At 38.8% G+C, this 22,218-nt stretch overlaps 2 protein-coding genes across 3 annotated transcripts in view; one reads left to right on the top strand and one right to left on the bottom strand.

The window, feature by feature from the left end:
- Positions 1–22,218, bottom strand: part of LOC126100620 (UDP-glycosyltransferase UGT5-like) — a 159,567-nt gene that overhangs the window by 41,725 nt on the left and 95,624 nt on the right. The window lies entirely within an intron of this gene.
- On the top strand, positions 10,050–12,208 carry LOC126100619 (uncharacterized). Of its 2 annotated transcripts, none has more exons than XM_049911245.1 (2): positions 10,050–10,360; positions 11,825–12,208. In XM_049911245.1, exons 1-2 carry the CDS (start codon positions 10,091–10,093, stop codon positions 12,176–12,178), a joined length of 624 nt encoding a protein of 207 aa, XP_049767202.1. In that variant the 5' UTR covers positions 10,050–10,090; the 3' UTR covers positions 12,179–12,208. The 2 variants fall into 2 exon arrangements, 1 of the variants encoding a protein (XP_049767202.1); XR_007522191.1 differs by lacking the exon at positions 10,050–10,360 and adding an exon at positions 10,544–10,647.

Here is a 22,218-nt window from a genome sequence, read left to right as displayed (position 1 = left end):
TCTGCCTTTGATCGTGTACACCTTCCGGGTTACAGGACTGGAGTAGGTGGTGGTGGGAGGGTGCATGGAACAGGTTTTACACTGGGGGCAATTACAAGGGTAGGAGCCAGAGGGTAGGGAAGGTGGTTTGGGGATTTCATAGGGATGAACCGACAGGTTACGAAGGTTAGGTGGATGGCGGAAAGACACTCTTGTTGGAGTGGGCAGGATTTCATGAAGGATGGATCTCATTTCAGGGCAGGATTTGAGGAAGTCGTATCCCTGCTGGAGAGTCACATTCAGAGTCTGATCCAGTCCCGGAAAGTATCCTGTCACAAGTGGGGCACTTGGGGGGGGGGGGGGGGGGTTTGTGGGAGATTCTGGGTTTGAGGAAGTGTCTCTAGCTATTTGCTTCTGTACCAGATCGGGAGGGTAGTTGCGGGATGCGAAAGCTGTTTTCATGTTATTGGTGTAATGGTTCAGGGAATCCGGACTGGAGCAGATTCGTTTGCCATGAAGACCTAAGCTGTAGGGAAGGGACCGTTTGATATGGAATGGGTGGCAGCTGTCATAATGGAGGTACTGTTGCTTGTTAGTGGGTTTGATGTGGACGGATGTGTGAAGCTGGCCATTGGACAGATGGAGGTCAACATAGAGAAAAGTGGCATGGGATTTGGAGTAGGACCAGGTGAATCTGATGGAACCAAAGGAGTTGAGGTAGGAGAGGAAATTCTGGAGTTCTTCTTCACTGTAAGTCTACATCATGAAGCTGTCATCAATAAATCTGTACCAAACTTTGGGTTGGCAGGCTTGGGTAACCAAGAAGGCTTCCTCTAAGCGACCCATAAATAGGTTGGCTTATGAGGGGGCCATCCTGGTACCCATGGCTGTTCCCTTTAATTGCCGGTATGCCTGGCCTTCAAAAGTGAAGAAGTTGTGGGTTAGGATGAAGCTGGCTAAGGTAATGAAGAAAGAGGTTTTAGGTAGGGTAGCAGTGGAAGGAAGTGCTCCATCGCAGCGAGGCCCTGGACGTGCAGCATATTTGTGTACAAGGAAGTGGCATCAATGGTTACAAGGATGGTTTCCGGAGGTAACAGACTGGGTAAGGATTCCAGGCGTTTGAGAAAGTGGTTGGTGTCTTTGATGAAGGATGGGAGACTGCATGTAATGGGTTGAAAGTGTTGATCTATGTAGGCAGTGATATGTTTTGTGGGGCTTGGTAACCAGCTACAATGGGTGGCCAGGATGTTTGGGTTTGTGAATTTTAGGAAGTAGGTAGAAGGTAGGGATGTGTGGTGTCGGTGGGGTCAGGAGGTTGACGGAGTTGGGTGAAAGGTTTTGTAGGGGGCCTAAGATTCTGAGGATTCCTTGAAGCTCCACCTAGACATCAGGAATGGGATTACCTTGGCAAACTTTGTATGTAGTGTTGTCTGCAAGCTGACGCAGTCCCTCAGCCACATACTCCTGACAATCAAGTACCACGGTCATGGAACCCTTGTCAGCCAGAAGAATGACGATGGATCGGTCAGCCTTCAGATCATGGATAGCCTGGGCTTCAGCTGCGTTGATGTTGGGAGTGGGATTAAGGTTTTTTAAGAAAGACTGAGAGGCAAGGCTGGAAGTGAGAAATTCCTGGAAGATTTGGAGAGGGTGATTTTGAGGAAGAGGAGATGGGTCCCGCTGTGATGGAGGACGGAACTGTTCCAGGCAGGGTTCAATTTGGATAGTGTCTTGGGGAGTTGGATCATTAGGAGTAGGATTAGGATCATTTGTCTTAATGGCAAAGTGATATTTCCAGCTGAGACTACGAGTGTAGGACAGTAAATCTTTGACGAGGGCTGTTTGGTTGAATCTGAGAGTAGGGCTGAAGGTGAGGCCTTTGGATAGGACAGAGGTTTCGGATTGGGAGAGAGGTTTGGACGAAAGGTTAACTACTGAATTGGGGTGTTGTGGTTCCAGATTGTGTTGATTGGAATTTTGAGGTTTTGGAGGGAGTGGAGCTGGAAGTGGGAGATTGAGTAAATGGGAGAGACTGGGTCTGTGTGCAATGAGAGGAGGTTGAAGTTTGTTGGAAAGGTTATGGAGGGTGAATGAGTTGCCTTTCCAGAGGTGGGAAACCAGGAGATTGGATAGTTTTTTGAGGTGGAGGGTGGCATGCTGTTCCAATTTGTGATTGGCCTGTAGGAGGATGTTCTGAACAGCGGGTGTGGATGTGGGAGAGGAAAGATTGAGGACTTTGATTAGGGATAAGAGTTGACAGGTGTTTTCATTGGCTGAGTTGATGTGTAGGTGAAGGATTAGGCGGGTGACTGCTATGGATTGTTCGGTTTGGAACTGGTATAGGGACTGATGGAAAGAAGGGTTACAGCCAGAGATGGGAACTTTAAGTGTGAGGCCTTTGGGGGTAATGCCAAATGTCAGAAAAGCCTGAGTAAATAAAATATGGGAGCGTAATCTGGCTAGGGCGAAGGCATGTTTGTGGAGGGAATGTAAATAAAACTTAATGGGGTCGTTGTGGGGATGTTGTGAGGGTGACATGGTATTTAGAAGGTGGAAAGTGTAACATAAGGCTAAAATGAAAATGAAAATAAAAATATATGGGGAGAGATAAAGGTGAACTAGACAGCAACTGGAGTTCTGGTGTGAAAAAGGTCAAAAAAGTGTTGGTTAAAGTTGAGCTATGTTGATCCTGTGGTGACCTTAGGTTGGTAAACAATGATGTGCACAAAGGTTAGGTAGTTGTATTGCCTCCAAAACACGTTAAAGGGTGAAGAAATTAGGGAAAATTTCAGAAAAAACTGCGTGTAAATGTATTAAAAGGGCTGGTTATGTGGTGGCAGATTATGAAAATGAGACTAACAATTGTCAGATGAAGGAATAATAACGTTAAAACCTGTGGGAAGCTGCTAAAAAATGATCGGTGATGTGGGAAAAACGGGAATAGAAATAAAGCAAAAGTTGTTAGAATTACCCGAAATGGTTGTTTATTATGTGAAAGGAACTGAAGCTGTGAAGTAGTATTCACGAGGTTACACGAGAAATGTTTGTAAACTGTGAACGGGTGCTTTTATAGCAGCGATAGTGTTGAAAGCAGTAAAAAAATTTTTTGGTTATGGTTTGGAAGTAAGTTACGTATTATTGAGTATATATATTTTTCCTCCTAAGGAAAGTCTTTCCGCTCCCGGGATTGGAATGACTCCTTACCCTCTCCCTTAAAATCACATCCTTTCATCTTTCCCTCTCCTTCTCTCTTTCCTGATGAAGCAACCTTCAGTTGCGAAAGCTTGAATATTTGTGTGTGTGTGTGTGTGTGTGTGTGTGTGTGTGTGTGTGTGTGTTTTATTGTGTCTATCAACATACCAGCACTTTCTCGTTTGGTAAGTTACAGAATCTTTGTTTTTTATATATATTTTTCCCACGTGGAATGTTTCCCATATGAAATTTCACTTTCAGAAATGATTATTTTGATGAACAAATGCTGCTCCAGATTAACAGCTGCCCACCTTGAAGATACTACCCGCATAAGCTGCTCCCCACCTCAACCTTTGTTTAAACTGGCTCAAGACCACAAATGTAATTTCTCTCATTGATTTTTATACAAATATGCCTATTTAATGTATTTCATATTTTTTGTGAGTGAAAATTAAAATAAAAGGTTAGTAAGGAATATGAGGTTTCTCTTCTGGACCTTGATAAAAATTTTAAAAGTATCCAGACTCCATCTAAAATTACTTGCCAACCCCTACTCTAAATGTTCTCGATTGGGGAGACACAGTGACCTTGCTGCCATGTGCGGTAGGGAATTATCTTGCTGAAAGGAAAGCCCAAGAAGGCTTGTCTTGTAGGGTCACAAAACAGGGCATAGAGTATTTTTGACAAACTGCTGTGCTGTAAGGGTGCTGCAGATGGTACCCAAAGGGATTCTGCTATGGGGGGAAAAAATATGGCACAACAGACCACCCCTCCTGGCTGTCAGGCCATATGGCAGGCGAAAAGTCACTGCTGCTGTCTGTGGTGTCCCCAGACACTGCTTTGCTGATCATTGGGGTTTAATTCAAAGTGGGACTCATCAAAATAATTCTATTCCAGTCAATGAGATTCCAGGCCCAAGATGTGTCTGGAAATACCTTAGATAGCCAGGTGCAACCTCCTAGTCACAGCTTTTGACTGTGTGAACCACAATATCCTAACACAAAAGTTAAAATATTATGGAAAGTCAGAGATGGCAGGTTTGTGTTTTTTTTCCCTATCTGAATGACAGAAAGCAATGAGCTGCAGTTCCATGTCAATCAGATGACAACAGGCACTCATAATTTTAAGGGAACAGTTTACCACAAGGTTCAATTTGCGGTCCTCTCTTGTTTCTGACATATATAAATGATCTTCTACTTGTTGTTTCATAAGATGCAGATTTTGTCCTTTTTACAAATGATACAAGTATAGGAATGAAAAGTAGTCCAGTCCCCATATTCAAAAAACAGCAGAAAATGGTTCACAGCTAAATGGCAGACCCAGTACATACACTTCAGTGCTTGTAGAACTCCACAAGCTATGAAAATAGGGCTCTCAAACAATGAAATCCAAGAAGCAGAATGTATTGTTACATTTTAGAACTACACATACAGGGTGTCTACGACCCGGGAGATCCGGGAAAAACCCGGGATTTTTTTCATCCGGGAGAAAACCGGGAAAAACCCGGGATATTTTTAGAATTCCGGGAATTTTTCATTGTTTTAGTTTTCAGTTACATTTTTGTAATTTTGACTAGTAAGAACCGACGCACTAACAAAGGATATTACTGTATCCCGCTACTGCAGAGTAATACTTCAACAATAAAACATAAACGAGAGAAAAAAACGAAAATAACTTAAATTGCAAAGGAAATGCGCCATATAAAACGACGACACAAGTGCTCATGCAAGCGTCTGCCGATTGAAAATGTGTCAAAGGCTTTAGGAAGACTATGCAGTGCTTCATAACAACAAATTGCCTCCAATGAGTGTGAAGTCACAACTGTTTACATTCGATTTGTTTTAGCAGTTAACGCGCGGGCTCATGCGCATGCGCAGTAGTATCACGTTTGAGTAGTAGATTCTCCCGCTTCTGTAAACAGGAATGTGGCTGTTGGCTGTGCAAGCAGTCGCAGCAAGCAGCTAGATACTTCCGGGGAAAGGGGGCGCCTAATTCATATTCTTGAGGGGAAAAAAACTTGTTTCACAAAGCACCTAGCATCCAGTGCACATTTGCCTATCAATTAGTCATATGATTTTGAAACGCTTCTCACATTTTAAGTTGATTTCTGAATGAATCATAAGCTGACTTTTGAATGCATGCATAGTGTACGTGATGTGTCTGTCAGAAGAATCCTCGTTGCATCTAGAAATAAACTTTCTACAGACAAAAGAGGACAGGGCTATACGAGCTGAGTGGAGTAAAGCCGAATGGATGAATGGCAATCGCTGTCTGATTATGTGGCTAATTGAGTGTGGGAATGATCAGCATTGTTATAAAATGGTTCAAATGGCTCTGAGCACTATGGGACTTAACATCCGTGGTCATCAGTCCCCTAGAGCTTAGAACTACTTAAACCTAACTAACCTAAGGACATCACACACATCCATGCCTGAGGCAGGATTCGAACCTGCGACCGTAGCAGTCGCGCGGTTCCGGACTGCGCGCCTAGAACCGCTAGACCACCGCGGCCGGCTCAGCGTTGTTATAATTACTAGCGAAATCCATAGATTCATACTATCAGAATGGAAATAAACGACTGACAGGAATAACAGGTGGGAAAGATTATGTATTATCTTCTCGGTGTGTCCAAGAAAATGAAGTTTTGACAGAAAATGTTTGGCCAGATCGCTACACTAGTAAGGACCAGTAGTACAGTCCCAGGCTACCAGCCGCTTAAGTTCTATTATGGAAGTAACGCGGAAAACGTGTTGTACGAACACGTAACAACGCCTAACCGGAGAATAATTGCGGGAGAACTAAACCAGTGATTCTGGCAGGGTTAGTGAAGTTAATCGGCGAACAAATTTTGACAGTGGCAGCAATAGCTAAAGAATTGGTGATGACAGGATTGTTTGTTAGAACGAGGACGGAGAAGAAACGAGGACATCACACAAATTATGGAAGAATAAGACGATTCCAAATTTATATACAAATTTCGTAATACTAGTTTTCGATGCCATGCTAGAGAAGCTGGTGCATATGAATGAAACGTGAAACTATTTACTAACATAAAGCTTTTTGCTTGTAGTAGGCCTAATAGGCATTTGATATTGATACTTATTGCATTATATTCTGTCGTGTTATAAAAATGACCATTTGTGCCAAAACAGTCTCGTTTATTTGGTGTGTTATAAAATTACTGCCGTATTAGAAAGGCCTATTTTGTTTTATCTAGCAGACAGTGACAAAATAGACGTAATCAGAACGAGAAACTACACCAGTCTTGGGTATTATTTGTATTAACAGCTTTTTCAGTATTAGATAACTACATTTCGATTTTCCATGTAGAAAAAGGTTGGCAAACTTTGATGAGGCAAAAGATTCTTTCACAGAAAGGAAAACACACCATGTAAAGCTGTAGCAAGATTAGAGAGAAAAAAATGCTAGGAGCTAAGGTTTGAAGAAGTGTGTAATTTCTTGCTTATCTCTTGTCAGTACTGGTTTTATATATCCTATATTTAATTTTATGACACACAAAACAGCAAGTTATTAACTAATGGGCAATGAAGAGTTCAGATTTTCCGAAGAGTTCTTGTTCTCTCGATTACAAATAATCCCATCCGCTATTAATTGCGAGATTTTTTTTTAAAGAGAGGCAGGCTGCCAAACCGGCCGACTGAGAGCAGGAGAGGCACCACAGGACATTTCAATTTCCACTCCCCTGAATATAGTTTGGACGTGCAGTAGAAAAAGACATGGAACTGCACTTGGGCATACTTAAGACCAAATAATATGTCTTACATTTCCTCGAATACATACGTTTTAGGTTTCAGACTTTTCAGAAAGATGTGCGCTACAAGATGAACATATTTTGAAAATTCGATTTTTTTTTTAGTATTGATCCGGTTCGCAAATGTCGTAGATCCGGGGCTGATGCGCAGAACAATCTGAGCTATAGTGGGTAGTCTCCACGTGACCCGTGTTTACGTTCAGTGATTTTGCTGTTTCCTCTTCGTTTACTCTCACGTCAAATGAAAACAAAACGGATATACATGGCCGGGAGCTATCAAGTGAATTAAAACACATTCACATAATTACTAAAGGCTGAAATATGTCATTAGTTTCAGATTTTATTTGATTTCCACCTTTCTGACAGTCAAGCATTAATCGCCTTGCGGAACAATGAAGTTATTTTTGTCTGTTTGCTAAAGAAATTTGACTTTTGCTAATCTTTTCCGCAGAGGCAGTCAGTGTATCTGAAACGAAATGTTTAATTCCACAGTACTGGGTAGTTTCAACTGTTCGCTGCATATCAAGTGCACGTTTTCATTTTCTAGCACGTATGGCGTTATGCCATAATAAAGAACCAAACATGATATAATACAGTACTGGTGCTCCAAGAAAATTTACATCCTGAAAACCACACTTAAAAGCTTAATATCAGGTCGGGGTCTACGGTACTTCATTGGGAATCTGGACATACGAGTGTAGCCTTTAAGTATGCACTTTAAATGTGCACATTTTAATATGGTTCACGAAATTCCGATGCTCTTGCAGTATCATCTTTCATTGATGATCTTTTACACCTACGTACATACGGGCTTCCTAAGTCATGATATCTACCCAAGCGCAGTGTCGCCTGTTACCTGAGCTCTCTGGCAACTGCTGAAACGAACCTATTTGTAACAGGTCGCGGGAAAATAATACGATTGGTGGTTTGAAAAGCGTTACTTTCAAAGTAAATATCCTTTTACGTAAGTTGAACTACGTACAAGAATGGACCGTGAATTTATTAAATCACAAAGCGTTTGACTCTCATTTAAAAATCAGGCGTCTGATGACGAGCCATTTAGAAGCATTTTGAACCCTCGAACCCTGAAGATCAGACATTTATGTCATTATTAAAAATTTTACAGGCACATTTGCATGATATCTCTTAAAGTGTAACACGCGCAAAGAAGATCAACAGTATATGCGAAAGCTTAGCTTCTCTTGCGTCTTGAGACCAATATTTTATGTGAAAGCTTTGCTTTTCTTGTAACAACACTATGTATATTAATTTAAACTATTAACTTTCCCTGTTTGGCGCGCTACTTAACACTGATGTTGCTATTGGCTGACTACATCACGTGTCCTATGCTCTGAATATCCTCTGTCATCGGCTGGCAAGATCACGTGACATGAGTTACGAACGGCTTACAAAAGTGCTTCGAAATATCGGTTTCAATGGTTCGGAAAGTAACATGCGGTGTTTGGTGGATTTTCTAATGTATGTTTTCGTAATACGAAAATACGCAGCGTACATGTTGCTGCACATCAAAGATATTTCCAAAACGTGTCTTCTTCTCCGAGTTTCGTTTTCTAAAGTGCCGGGAAATTGTACGCCCGTGTACAAAACCATAACCATTCAAAGGAGTGATAGGGGAAAATATACTGTCATCCGGGAGAAAGTGTGTTTTTAACCGGGAAATCCGGGAATTTTTTTTTCCTTGTCCACGTAGACACCCTGACATAGATCACAGACTTAATTTACAGGTACTTGGGTACATACACTGTCAACAACCAGAGCACATTGAATGTCATCTAATCAGCTGGTGGAGCTGAAGAGTGAAAGAACTTTCTGTTAGGCAACTGTTTCTACTCCACTGAAGAATACCTGCAGAGAAACTCAAATTTAATATTTTAGTTTATAATGTTAAGTTTATAGTTAAAATTGGCACTGAAATAGTAAAGTCATTTCACTGTATCACAATTTAATTATGTGCAATGCATATGTAACCTCTTTCCAAATCCCAGAGACCACTTTCTGTGGGTTCCATGGATTTCAGGGATGTATGCTTAGAAAGTTTCAGGTGCAGAACCCACATGTGAAAAGTCATTTTTCATAATTTTTTAGCAGCTTCCAGTGCAAGCCAACAACTGAAATATTGCACATGGATTTTTCTGGAAAATTTACTAACATAAATTTCAACACAGGATTGTCCACTCCCTTGTCATGTACAACGTGACAGCTTAGTATTAGTATTCATAATATAATACATCACAAAATCTTGCACTATACAATGCATCTGAAACAATATTTGTATACAATATAAATAACTACAGAACTACAGTAATTTTTAATTCAAGTGAATGGGCACAGACAGTGTCAAATGTATTAACAATTGTTATAAATGTACAATGTAAATAAATATTTTTATGACTATTTACATACATATAGAACCAATGAGGTATTATATACTTACTGTTATGATTAAATAACATAAAATATGCTAAATAATGTACAGTTTAGAATTGTTATTAACAAATTAGACCCAAGAATGATACCAGGACACAATTTTCCTCTTAAGGGGCTCCGGAACGCCCTATACTTGCAATGTTAAAATAACGCTTATAAATTACATCTTTCCTCACAAAGTATTTGAGGTAGGGAGTTGAACTTTTTACAGGTTATTTATTGGAATATGGGCTACAACTTAACACAGGGATTTTACAAAATTTTAGTTCAGTTATTAAAGACGATTTTTTTCCAATTGTAATGAAAATTCACAACATTTTTTTGCAATTTTTTATTTATATATTCAAAAATATACAGTTTTTTGGAAAAAGGCTGTGTTAAATTATGCAGAAGGTACTGTGTAACATTTACTGAAAGTTTGAAACAAATATGTTTGGAAGATCCTTAAGCCGTCGGCACACGGTCCGTGCACTCGAGCGTTGAGCGTGCCGAGTTTCTGACGTCACAGCGTGGAAAAAGCACGTTGGGGAGTCTTTCCGAACGTGCAGAGCAACGTTTAGCATGCCAGATATTCTGAACTTGCGTTTGAACGTTGACCAATGAGATGGAAGAACGCCACCTACGTCACAGCCAGGTCGTCTCTCCACTCGGCATTCAGTAGTATCAGAAGTTCTGATTCAGAACTTTCGAAGGAGAAATATGGCCGCCTGGACACGCGATGAATTGTGTGTGTTAATAGACGCGTTCAAGGAAGAACAGTGCTTGTATAACGTTAAATCGAAGAACTATCATAATAAACATTTCCGGTCGGAAGCTCTAAATAGAGTGTTCCAGAAAGTTAAAAGTCTTCGGTCGCATTTACAGAATCCAAAGGAATGCCAAATCAAGTTCTCCAATATGAGAAACATGTTTAGCGTGGAAAACAACAAGAGGAAAGAGAGTATGAAAACCGGATCAGGAACAGATGATGTAAGTATTTATTTTCCTTAGATTTGTCTGTTATAGTGATATTGTAGTTACTAGTGATCTAAGTAAATTGCAGCACATTGTTTTTATAGCATTTACTAGTGATATAAATCGCTGTGTGTTTTTATAGTATTTAGTAGCGAAATAAATAAATCGCTGCACGTTTGTTTTAGGTATACATACCAAGTTTATGGTATTTTAAAAATCTGCTCTTCCTGGAGGAGCATTATGTGCCATGAAAAACGAAGGCAACTGAGTTGCCATTCACGGCAATTGCCCACGATTTTCAGGTTTGCATAAGTACTTATATGTATAAATGTTGCTCCACATTTTGGAATCGACAAACTACTGTTAATTTATTGCTAGAATGTACTTGTTTGAAAGAAATTACGACTATGGGGTACTGTCATTTGGGAAGAAACTCTAGTTGCAGTTAGGCTATATATATTTATGTATCCTGCCACCTGCACAATGGTGTGTGTGTGTGTGTGTGTGTGTGTGTGTGTGTGTGTGTGTGTGTGTAGCGCCGGAACTATTTTGTGGTAAGTAGTCGCTTTTTTTGTGTCTATTGTTCACGTGTTATGATGTTCGGTGGGGTTTTTGTGTGTTGTTGGGTCAGTGTTATTTACTGCATGTGTTGGTGCTTGATGTTTTGGTATCAGGTCTTGTGGTTCATTTGTGTATCTAAGGGGAAGTACTCGATTTCAATTTTTTTTTTTTGTATAGTCAGTAGTATGGAAAGAGATTCAAATTTGTCGTCGTAGCTATATGTGTTTTGGTATCGTGAGCTGTTGTTTACCTATATAGGTCAAGGGAAGTGTCCGATTCCAATGTGTCGTCGTAGCTGCAGTTGACTCATATAGGTCAATGGAAGTGTCACATTCCAGATTTTGTTGTTTTAGGTGTTGGTTTTGTGGTATCGATAGTTGCGGCGTGATTATAATTTTTGGAGTAGTTGGTTTTTACTTCGTGGTATGGAGAAATGCTGTTGAGCTATGTATGTGAAGGGAAGTGATCGATTCCTGTCGATATTGTAAGTGTAGCGGAATTTGGGATCGTGGTGTGCGTATGTATTTATATTTAGTTTGTCCCCACGCAACCCCCCGCCCCCCCTTTTTCTGTGCTGGTCCTGTTACTTTGATTATATTTTTGGAGAGAGATGTGTTTGTTGGTTTTATATGTAAAGCCCTTATTTTAACGACATTTCACGTTAATTTTATTGAGGCAGTTCAGATAGCATAAATGTATATTAATGTCTATTTTCCAATTATTGCTTGTGGTACTTTTGTAATGTAATGAATAAGTGCAGAAGAAACTACAGTTGATGTTGGTCAGACAGCCAGCTCAAACAAACAAAAGTTAACTGTCAAAGTTTTATTTCTGTTCATTGCAATTTTTAGTGAATAATTTCTATACAGTCTTCACTAAAATCAACCTGGGTGTTTTGTGTACAACTTTATGTTTCAGGTAGATGATTGTGGCACCTACAAACAAAGTGATCCAGCTCCTGCAGATAGTGAACTGGAGGTGGACTCTGCAACTACCAACATTGAGGATGTCTGCAGTACCAGTAACAGCAGCATCAGTATGTTTGCACCAAATGATCAGGCATCCTCTCAGACAATTCAGGAGTCAGTAGATATGTCCACACCTACATCCTCAACCAAGAAAAGAAAGGGAAATGAAGACTATGGGTCTGCAGTTATCCTAATTGCAAAGGCTCTACAGGAAGATGATGAGAGTGATGAAACAGATCTGTTTGCAAAATTTCTAGGAGCAGAAATTAAAAAATTAAATGCGACAAAAAGAAAAGATGTGTAAGATTGGAGCTGATGAGAGTATTGTATGAAGCATTAGACGAATAAATTTAATTTTGAAATGTAATATGCTTCTAGACTATTCTGTGCCTGTCCCACTACCTGTATCCTAACATTACCGAGAGAGAGAGAGAGAGAGAGAGACATATGGGACCATGTGTGTCTCCAGGCAATGTTCCTTCATATGATCAACCTGACTGCATTTATTCACAAGCAGTTTGTAACGGAACTGAAATGATGGTGGGCTGACAGTAATTTGGAGCCCGCGCGTCGGAAACGGGCGCGCTTGTGTGAGACTGCCAGGGAGTGCACCCTGATGCCATCTATTGGCGAAACTGGGAATTAGCGCTGCCTGTCAGACAATGCACTAAGCTCTCAGAGTCAAATGTATTCTTTTTCTTGGTAATTATAAGTTATTACTGTATAATTTAATGTTGTAAAGCGCTAGTAGTAAATTATTATGACTGGTATGAACTCCAGGGTAGTAAATATAAATATTCTTAAATACTAAATGATTTCGGTAAAAAGGTGGTAGGGGAACGCCTCCACTCTCGGTGATACGAGCGTAGCTAGGGGTAGCTGGAGACACAGGGACTGAACAATGGAATGGCCTGGGGAGTGTTGACGTGATCGGACGTGCGTAACTGTGCTCACGCAAAAGTGATTGTGCAACAGCGCGAGTGCTACAGCTCATAGTTCCAGCCGCCATTAAGGGCATGAGGCGTGAAGAGCTGCGTTAGCCACATGCATCTCACCACCAGCACCGACACGTCTACCCAAGGCAAGACTGCTTGCAATTGTTAAGTCGAACTTTGTATACATGTAAAAGGAGAATACCAGTTTTCTTTTATGCAAGTGCAGAGGACAGAATATAGTAATGAGTAAAATTACGACGCATGTTGTTCATTGTAAAGTGTAGTAACCTCAAACATAGTATAGTGAAATCAGACTGAGGCCTCCATCGCCTCTTTCATTTACAATTCTTTTGGTTGTAGAATATTTTAGCGTATAAGAATGTTGAAAAGAGCAATGGTCACACCAGAATGAGTCGCCTATTTACAGTTACTTAAATTTTTCTGAGTAACCTTTCAAGTAAAGTCACTTAACTAATTCTGTATCAATGGCCCAAAGAGTAATATCCAAAATCATTAAATAAGTTTAAGGATAGAATTTTGTTAACCGAAGTTGCATAACCTGTCTTGGTAGTAATTACCAAGCCAACTCACAGAAATTGAGAGAGTATTTGCTTTGTAGAATCATCTAGAATGATCAGAAACAGTAATATTCAGAATTAAGTTTAAATTCAACTCAAGCCATTTCACTTTGAAACGAGCCCAAAATTGATTTATTCTTTTGCTCCTTCAGAGCTGGCGACCATAGTTACAAGTATTTTCAGGATTCAACGGTAAGTCTGCTGCTCTCGTCGTGCTGATAGGATTATCCACTGCTGCTAGCAGTGGTGATTTGATACATAAGCTCACTACCAAGTTAAGTGGGTCAGGTAGGCAGTGTTACCGTGTGAACTGTAGGGCACTGTAGGCCGTGGATCGAACCTGTTCAATCATCACAGCTCTTAGGGAAATAGTCCGGTTAGGAGTGTACTAATCATTAGGTAAATACTGGCGAGTAACGGTCAAAAATGTATACGCAAGTGAATTTAGCAAGGTCCACGTAGCACCTAGTTAATGCGGTGCAATGGCGAGGGTAGGAGTGGAGTAAAAGTGAGCTGAGCTTGTGGCAGCTGTGCTGGATTCAAATATTAACTACGTGAATTCACTACTGCCTCTTACCATTGGGATTGAGCTATTTACAGTTAAAATACGTAGCAGTAAGCGCAAAGGCGTGACAGCTCCAAGTCCGTATTGGTTTTATACATACGGAATAGGGAAGTGGGTCATTCCGTCAGTGGAGGGGGTTAAAACAACCGAGTCAGTTGAGAACATACCCCATTTACTGATGGAAAGATTCAGCGGTTCGGTCGCAAGTTGTAAATAATTAAGTGTGCAGCAAATCTCTCTAAATCTGATCAAATGGAGAACAGACTGCTGTATCACTATTCTTGTGCACAATGATCAGTTTAAGTAATTCAGCCATCCAATGTGAACCATATTATAGGAGCATGTGAAACATCACATTATAAGAACCTAATTTGGGTAGAATTAAATTCAAGGTTAATAGCAACATTATATAATACAGGTAGTTTCCATGTTTTGTATGATAACATGCTTTCAGTGAGGTGAAATTTACCTGTTCTTTTTTTAGTGCCTATTTCACTGTCAGTGTGAAATGATAAGTTTAATCATCTACGTGGTTAAAGGGTAACATTTCATGTATTTCCATTTAAAATGTCATTGTTTATGTGAATCCAACATTCTGTGTAACTTTGGCAAAAATATAAGTGCAGTTCTCTATTCAGCTAAATAAAAGGGAATTTGGTAGTGAGTACTACATACATATAATATACTGGACATTTTCAGTTTTTTTAACTGGTATTGTCACATTCCCTATCCTCCTGTTGCTATTAACTAGTGTGTAAGTTCACATATTGATCCATGTTTATTTCACCATTTTGGAGCTATAGTGCTATAATCTTTCCCACCTAACCAATTCTCCAGTCACTTTTTTTGCAGTATGTTTAATTTCACTTTATCTGTTATTACTTTCTTTGTAATTTAGAATCAGTGTACTAAACCTTTTCTTAATATCTATTTTTTTCCAAATTATGCACCCTGTTCCCCAGTATTCTTGTTGAACTTAATGCTTCCTTCAGTGGTATAGTCATGTTATGTCAGTTTGCAAATGATAATTACAATGTTAAGGGCAGCAGTTTACTGAAGTAAGCTTATGTGTTGTGTTTGCAAAGATTTATTACATGTTCCAGTACACAAACTGGCATAGAAAGTTTTGTCAGTTTCTAAATAATGTAGGAGTAAAGAAAACTCACCAAGTAGTAAAAACATTGAGCCAGTAATATACAGAATAAATAATGAATTTTGGATGAAGAGGTACAAGTACATTATATAATTTCTCAAATGTATACTGAACAAAGTAATAAAATTTGCTTCTATGGAAATGATTTTTCATTGGTATTGACATGCTGTGTTTTCTGGTAAAACTTCAGAATTGTAGGGAGGAAGAGAGAAAAAAAAATAGTTCAATAGATGATAGTATTGGGCCAGCTGCTCTTGTAGGAGCATAATCCAGACACAAATGAATAGACGAGGCTTGGTTTTTCATTATACTCTACAAATCATTCACTTGCTAGCAGATTTTTTTTTTTGAAATTATAAACAAAAGTCCAAGATAACTGCCCAGGGGTTTTAAGTGGGAGGAGGTTAATGTACAAGGAAGGTCTTATGGTGTAATTTGTTAGTATTCTTTAGCACTATGGCAATTATGTCATCTAAATTTGGATGCTTGGTACACACACAAAAGCTAAATTCCCAATAAGATTGTTCAATGAATGCAATTCACATAAAAAGCTGGCATTCATTGATAATTGCTGTGGACCCCAAGATTTATGTACATTTAAATAAACTGATTATACATAAGCAGCAACAAATATAACAATTATTTTGAAATATAACTGAGGTGCATGAGGCCTCAAAATGGTGTTGATAATGTAATTAAAACAACTAACTTGTTACCAAATCATGGTATTGAAAGGTATCTGACAGAGAACATACATCTTGGTTTTCATTTCAGTCCTGCACTACTGCAGGTAAAAATACCATTCCTAAACTTCATCCTCCACATCATTACACTATTCACTGTCTCTCTGGATCTAGCTGTTTGCCATATGAAACTCACCATTATAATTTGTGACAGGTGTTAGCAATATACATTTCAAGGTGAGAGCTCCCTGTACAGTTCTAGCCAATGAGACCCCAAAAGGTTACTGATGTGAGTCAACAAGCACAGTGTGAGTGTATGTTGTACTCCTTTAACTAGAGGTCTTTCGGTAAATTACACCAGTGTAGTTACCAAATGCAACAGAAAACATCAGGTGGTCCCCTAGTACATTATGTGGTTACTGTTACAAAGTGCTATACTTTCTTTAGGTCAAATTTAGACTTATATTGTTAAAGGAAATTAAGTTGACAGACTCGCAGTTCATACAACAAGAATAGAGGGAAAGGGGAATTAACTTCCTCCACCAGAATATTAGGGGATACACATCAAAATAAGTGGGCAGCTAATTTGATCTGGAAGATCCTAGTAGTTGGAAAGGAACTGATGTCAGTTGTCTGCCCAAATGCCTTACAATCAAAAGGATATAAAATCACATGTAAGCTGTTATCAGTTGGCTAACCCTATTTTAGAAACATTCAGGTCTACCTACTTTCATCATAATAATAACTGTCAAAAATGGGGATATAAAATTCAGTAAGTTAATATATTTTCATTCATTGATGTATTACAGGATAATACTTTAGGGTATCCCGTCTCTTGGACAAAAGAAAATAATTAGGGCTGTGTATGGGGTTCATGCACATACATCTTGTGGACATATCTTTAAACAGCTGGAATTATTAACCACAGCCTCAAGGTGCATTATTTCATTCACTTACATAGTTTGCTCTCAACAACTTGAGTTTGAAAGTAATAGAGATGTTCAAAAGGATCACAGTAGAAGGAAAAATTATCTCCGTTACTCTTCAATGAATATGTTGCACAGAAATGAATGTAATGTGGAACTATAAGACTCCGACAATCTACTCTTGGCATTAAAATGTCTGGCAATGTCTGGCAATGTCCTAAGTGTTTTCAAATGTAAGCTCGAGATGTCTCCCCGTAATAAAGCCACCTAAACTTAGAGAAATTATTGAACAGAAACAGGTATTCATACTGAAAAAGAGGCCTATAAACAACCAGCATGTACCCATCTGTTTTTTTACTTTGTTTTTAAATATGTCTGATGTTTGCTCAATTAAAAAGTTCCGCATCATAATGTTTGTTGTAAATGTTATTTATAGGACACACAGCTAATTAACTTAACCTATGTTATTAAACATAACCTAGAGAGCAGCAATTTTCGAGAGTCAGTGTAAATTACATTTGTAAATGTTTGAAAGTTTGAATGTTTGAGAGACAAATATTAGGTTTTCCACTCAGCTGTACAATAAAAGCAATGTACATGAAAACAGTAGCACCGGTTAGCAGTCGCTGTGCAGTCCAATAAGATTTCTTTACAGATAAATAAAATGGTTCGTAATAAGCAGTGACATACATAATACAACATATATATGTTTGGGTTAGAACTTAGGTACATCTGGTCTCAAAAGGATATAGATAATGTAATTAAAAAAATTAATTTGGTATACCATCATTTTATTGTAACAAGTATTTCATTACAACCCATGAGCTGTTATTGAGCTTTAACATTTATCTACCACCTTCCTGCATCAACACACTCCTGTTGCCATGGCACAGAACCTACAGTGTTGAAGTAGTTCCTGAATTGGTCCCTAATCCTCAATGCATTTACTGTAGGATTCCGTCCATTTTGCTGCTGAATGCCTTCCATAGTAGATGCATATGTGCTGTTGCCAATTTCAGGTGGAATATAGCATTGGGATTTCTGTTCTAAAATAAAATTGTGCAGCACACAACAAACTCTTATAACAATATCCACCTTCTTTGCTGAAAGTCGAATAGGACTGAGCAGAAACCCAAATTTATAGGGCATCATGCCAAATGCATTTTCAACGACTCTTCGAGCCCTGCTCAGTCTATAATTGAACACCCTTTTTTCCTTTGAGAGGTCTCTTTCGGGATACCCCTTCATCATATACTCTTTCAATGCAAATGCATCATCGGCAACAAACACATAAGGCAGTTCCACATCACTGAAACACTATCTTCTCTGGTGCTGGCAAATTCAGTTTTCTATTATTCAAGGCTTCAGCCAATTTACTGTTATTTAAAATTGCCCCATCATTCACCCTCCCATTTGCACCAATATTTACATATACATATTTATAGCGTGCATCAACAATTGCGAGAAGAACAATGCTGTTGTTTCCTTTGTAGTCTCTGAAGTATGCACCTTCAGATCTTGGTGCTCTGAAAGTAACTTTTTTCCATCAATAGCACCAATGCAATGAGAGAATTGCCAGGACACATTAAATGAATGAGCAATAGTTTTCCATTCGCTAGCAGAGGCTGGAACATGAAACAAGATTTTTTTTTATTAAAATGGCAGTACAAATGCAGTTGCTAACTTTCATATTTGAATACAATGAGATGTATTTGGAACAGTTTCTGTTAAACAATGTTTTTCTTGAAATAGTCTATAACCAATGTTATGTCACAAAACTAAAGGTTTGGATCATATGAGAGGTACTCTCATTCAAATTTATAATTCTCAGCATGAAGGAAATATTTCTGAGCACTACACTGTGCAAAAGAAAGATTCTGTGTTGCTACTCAGCATCTTATTGCAAAGAGTGCAAAATCAGTTACACATGAAATGCAATGTGAGTATCATATTGCTCAGATTTGTAGAGTGATTTTTGCTTAAACTAAATATTACGAATGCTGTTTCACTTAAATCATGATGGTGCTAGAGTGCGATAGTGGATATCTGGTTGTAGTATATCCTATTTCGTGACACCTCCAGCTGTTAGTGAAAGCTGCATAATAAGATTACACAGCTAGTCTAAATATGTGGATGTATAAATACCTAATAGGTACACATACCTTTATACAAGTATCCTCCAAATTGCTTAATATTGCTTGAAGGGCGTCCAGAATTATCTGTGATAGAGTATTTGGTGCTATTCTGTTAGCATACGCCAGCAACTGGAAAGTTTCACCAATGGCAAGAAATCTTAAGGTGACAGCGAGTCTATAAAAGAAGTAAGTAGAAGTTACATATGCAAACTTTTTGCTGCTATAATACTCAGTGTGTAAGACACATACCTATCTCTTGGTTTTATCGACTCCCGCATGTTCGTATCTTGCCTACGGATATCATTTTCAATTATAGTCAGCAATTTTGTGAAAACTTCAGCATCCATTCGCGTGAAATTCCTAAGTGAAACTGGATCTTGAAACCTACAACATGACAAAGTCTATTACTTCAGAGCAACAAAATTCAGTATCAAGAATATTGTATGTAAATTACATAATCTAAAACTACAGTATATGAAATGCTTTAAGAATATTCAGTAAACCTATTAAATCGAAAATAAGTTGGGACATTGAAACAGAACTACGAACAAACCAGCTATGTTTACATACCTCAGCTCATTGTGGAGCATATGCAACGCTCCTGTACCGTATGCACAAATTGCATCGTTCCTGAGCGTTCAGCAGCATGGTCGACGCGGCACACTCAACGCTGGAATGCACGGCCCGTGTGCCGACGGCAAGCTTCTTCATCTCCCAGTACCTACTGCAACCTACATCCTTCTGAATCTGCTTAGTGTATTCATCTCTTGGTCTCCCCCTACGATTTTTACCCTCCACGCTGCCCTCCAATATTAAATTGGTGATCCCTTGAAGCCTCAGAACATGTCCTACCAAACGATCCCTTCTTCTGGTCAAGTTGTGCCACAAACTTCTCTTCTCCCCAATCCTATTCAATACTTCCTCATTAGTTATGTGATCTACCCATCTAATCTTCAGCATTCTTCTGTAGCACCACATTTCGAAAGCTTCTATTCTCTTCTTGTCCAAACTATTTACTGTCCATGTTTCACTTCCATACATGGCTACACTCCATACAAATACTTTCAGAAATGACTTCTGGACACTTAAATCTATACTCGATGTTAACAAATTTCTCTTCTTCAGAAACTCTTTCCTTGCCATTGCCAGTCTACATTTTATATCCTCTCTACTTCGACCATCATCGGTTATTTTGCTCCCTAAATAGCAAAACTCCTTTACTACTTTAAGTGTCTCATTTCCTAATCTAATTCCCTCAGCATCAGCCGACTTAATTCGACTACATTCCATTATCCTCTTTTTGCTTTTGTTGATGTTCATCTTATATCCTCCCTTCAAGACACTATCCATTCCGTTCAACTGCTGTTCCAAGTCCTTTGCTGTCTCTGACAGAATTACAATGTCATCGGCAAACCTCAATGTTTTTTTATTTCTTCTCCATGGATTTTAATACCTACTCCGAATTTTTCTTTTGTTTCCTTTACTGCTTGCTCAATATACAGATTGAATAACATTGGGTAGAGGCTACAACCCTGTCTTACTCCCTTCCCAACCACTGCTTCCCTTTCATGCCCCTCGACTCTTATAACTGCTATCTGGTTTCTGTACAAATTGTAAATAGCCTTTCGCTCCCTGTATTTTACCCCTGCCACCTTTAGAATTTGAAAGAGAGTATTCCAGTTAACATTGTCAAAAGCTTTCTCTAAGTCTACAAATGCTAGGAACGTAGGTTTGCCTTTCCTTAATCTTTCTTCTAAGATAAGTCGTAAGGTCAGTATTGCCTCACGTGTTCCAGTATTTCTACGGAATCCAAACTGATCTTCCCCGAGGTCGGCTTCTACTAGTTTTTCCATTTGTCTGTAAAGAATTCGTGTTAGTATTTTTGCAGCTGTGGCTTATTAAACTGATTTACAACCCATGAGCTGTTATTGAGCTTTAACATTTATCTACCACCTTCCTGCATCAACACACTCCTGTTGCCATGGCACAGAACCTACAGTGTTTAAGTAGTTCCTGAATTTGAGAGCTGAGAGGAGAAAGTCTTCAGATTATTCTTATGTGGCAGTTTCATCTAGTAAATTGATTGAGACAGATGTCTCGAAAGGAACACCAGAATTAATAGAATTATCTTCTCTGTCAGCATCTCATATAAATAAAACATCTCACAAGGAAACCTTCTCGCCGAACACTGAAAACAGCAGTAAAGTGAGAAGTGAAGAAAACAACAAAAATTCAATAGTTAGCCCTCTCTTGAATGCTAAAATAATTCACTCAGTTTTATCTGGTCCAGCGCCTCTGGAGGAAGGTAAATGTATTATTCACCAGAAAAAATTTTTATCTCAATTGTGAACCGTATCACAAACCTGAACTGGCATGTCCAACGCCTTGGATTAATCAGAGATTTTATAATCAGATTTTACCAGAAAATTTGGTTGCAATGGTAGTGTAAAGTGTGAAGAGTTTGTAAAAGTACTTTGTACCGAAGTTACGGCTTGCATTAATGCAAGAAAAAATTGGGATGGACATGTATACAGTGTACAGGTGTTACTCAAAAAATACTTACGAGTAAACACTATTGTACTCTTCCTTACATTTGGCGAAAATTATTTACTGAATGAGTTTCTTTTAAAGATGGCTGTGACATAAAAAGGTTTACGATAAATGAGAATAATTAGATTTGTTGATATATAATAGACTAATAGTGTTTACTGGTAAGTATTTGAGTAACTCCTGTTGGACATGCCAGTTCAGGTTTGTGATATGGTTCACAATTGAGATCCAATTTTTTCTGGTGAATAATACATTTACCTTCCTCCAGAGGCGCTGTGTTAGACAGACCAGATAAAACTGGCAGAAGGTGGATGTTCCTTCTTACTGCTTGATTTCACCATTGTTGAATGTGATACATTGTCTGGATCAAATGTTAAATCTGATGACAGAGTGTTGTCATAAACACTAACATTTCTTTCCTTCCTTACAGTTAGTTTCCTCACTCTCATGATCTGAAACTCTTGGCTGGTGAGCAATGGGGTTATCTGACTGATACGTTTGTTTCTCTTTAGGTGTTGCCTCTTGCTGAAGTGCAGCCAGAGTAGGACACTGTTCTATAATCTCATCTTTATCCAAAACAATCATAGAAGATGTCAATTTTGGTTCGAATTTAGAGATTGTAAGAGAACAACTAGGTGACTCCACTGGGCTGCCAAATTCAGATAAGGTGTGACAGTCATATTCAGAGGTACGTTTGAGGCCATGGGAGGCTTTTCTTTTTTCTATTATATATCAACAAATGTAATTATTCTTATTTATCGTTGTAAACCTTTTTATATGTCACAGCCATCTTTAAAAGAAACTCTTCCGGTAAATAAT

This window comes from Schistocerca cancellata, chromosome 9, assembly GCF_023864275.1.
Source record: "Schistocerca cancellata isolate TAMUIC-IGC-003103 chromosome 9, iqSchCanc2.1, whole genome shotgun sequence".
Taxonomy (NCBI): domain Eukaryota; kingdom Metazoa; phylum Arthropoda; class Insecta; order Orthoptera; family Acrididae; genus Schistocerca; species Schistocerca cancellata.
Note: the sequence above shows the minus strand (reverse complement) of the source record. Positions and strands in the feature narration are given on the sequence as shown.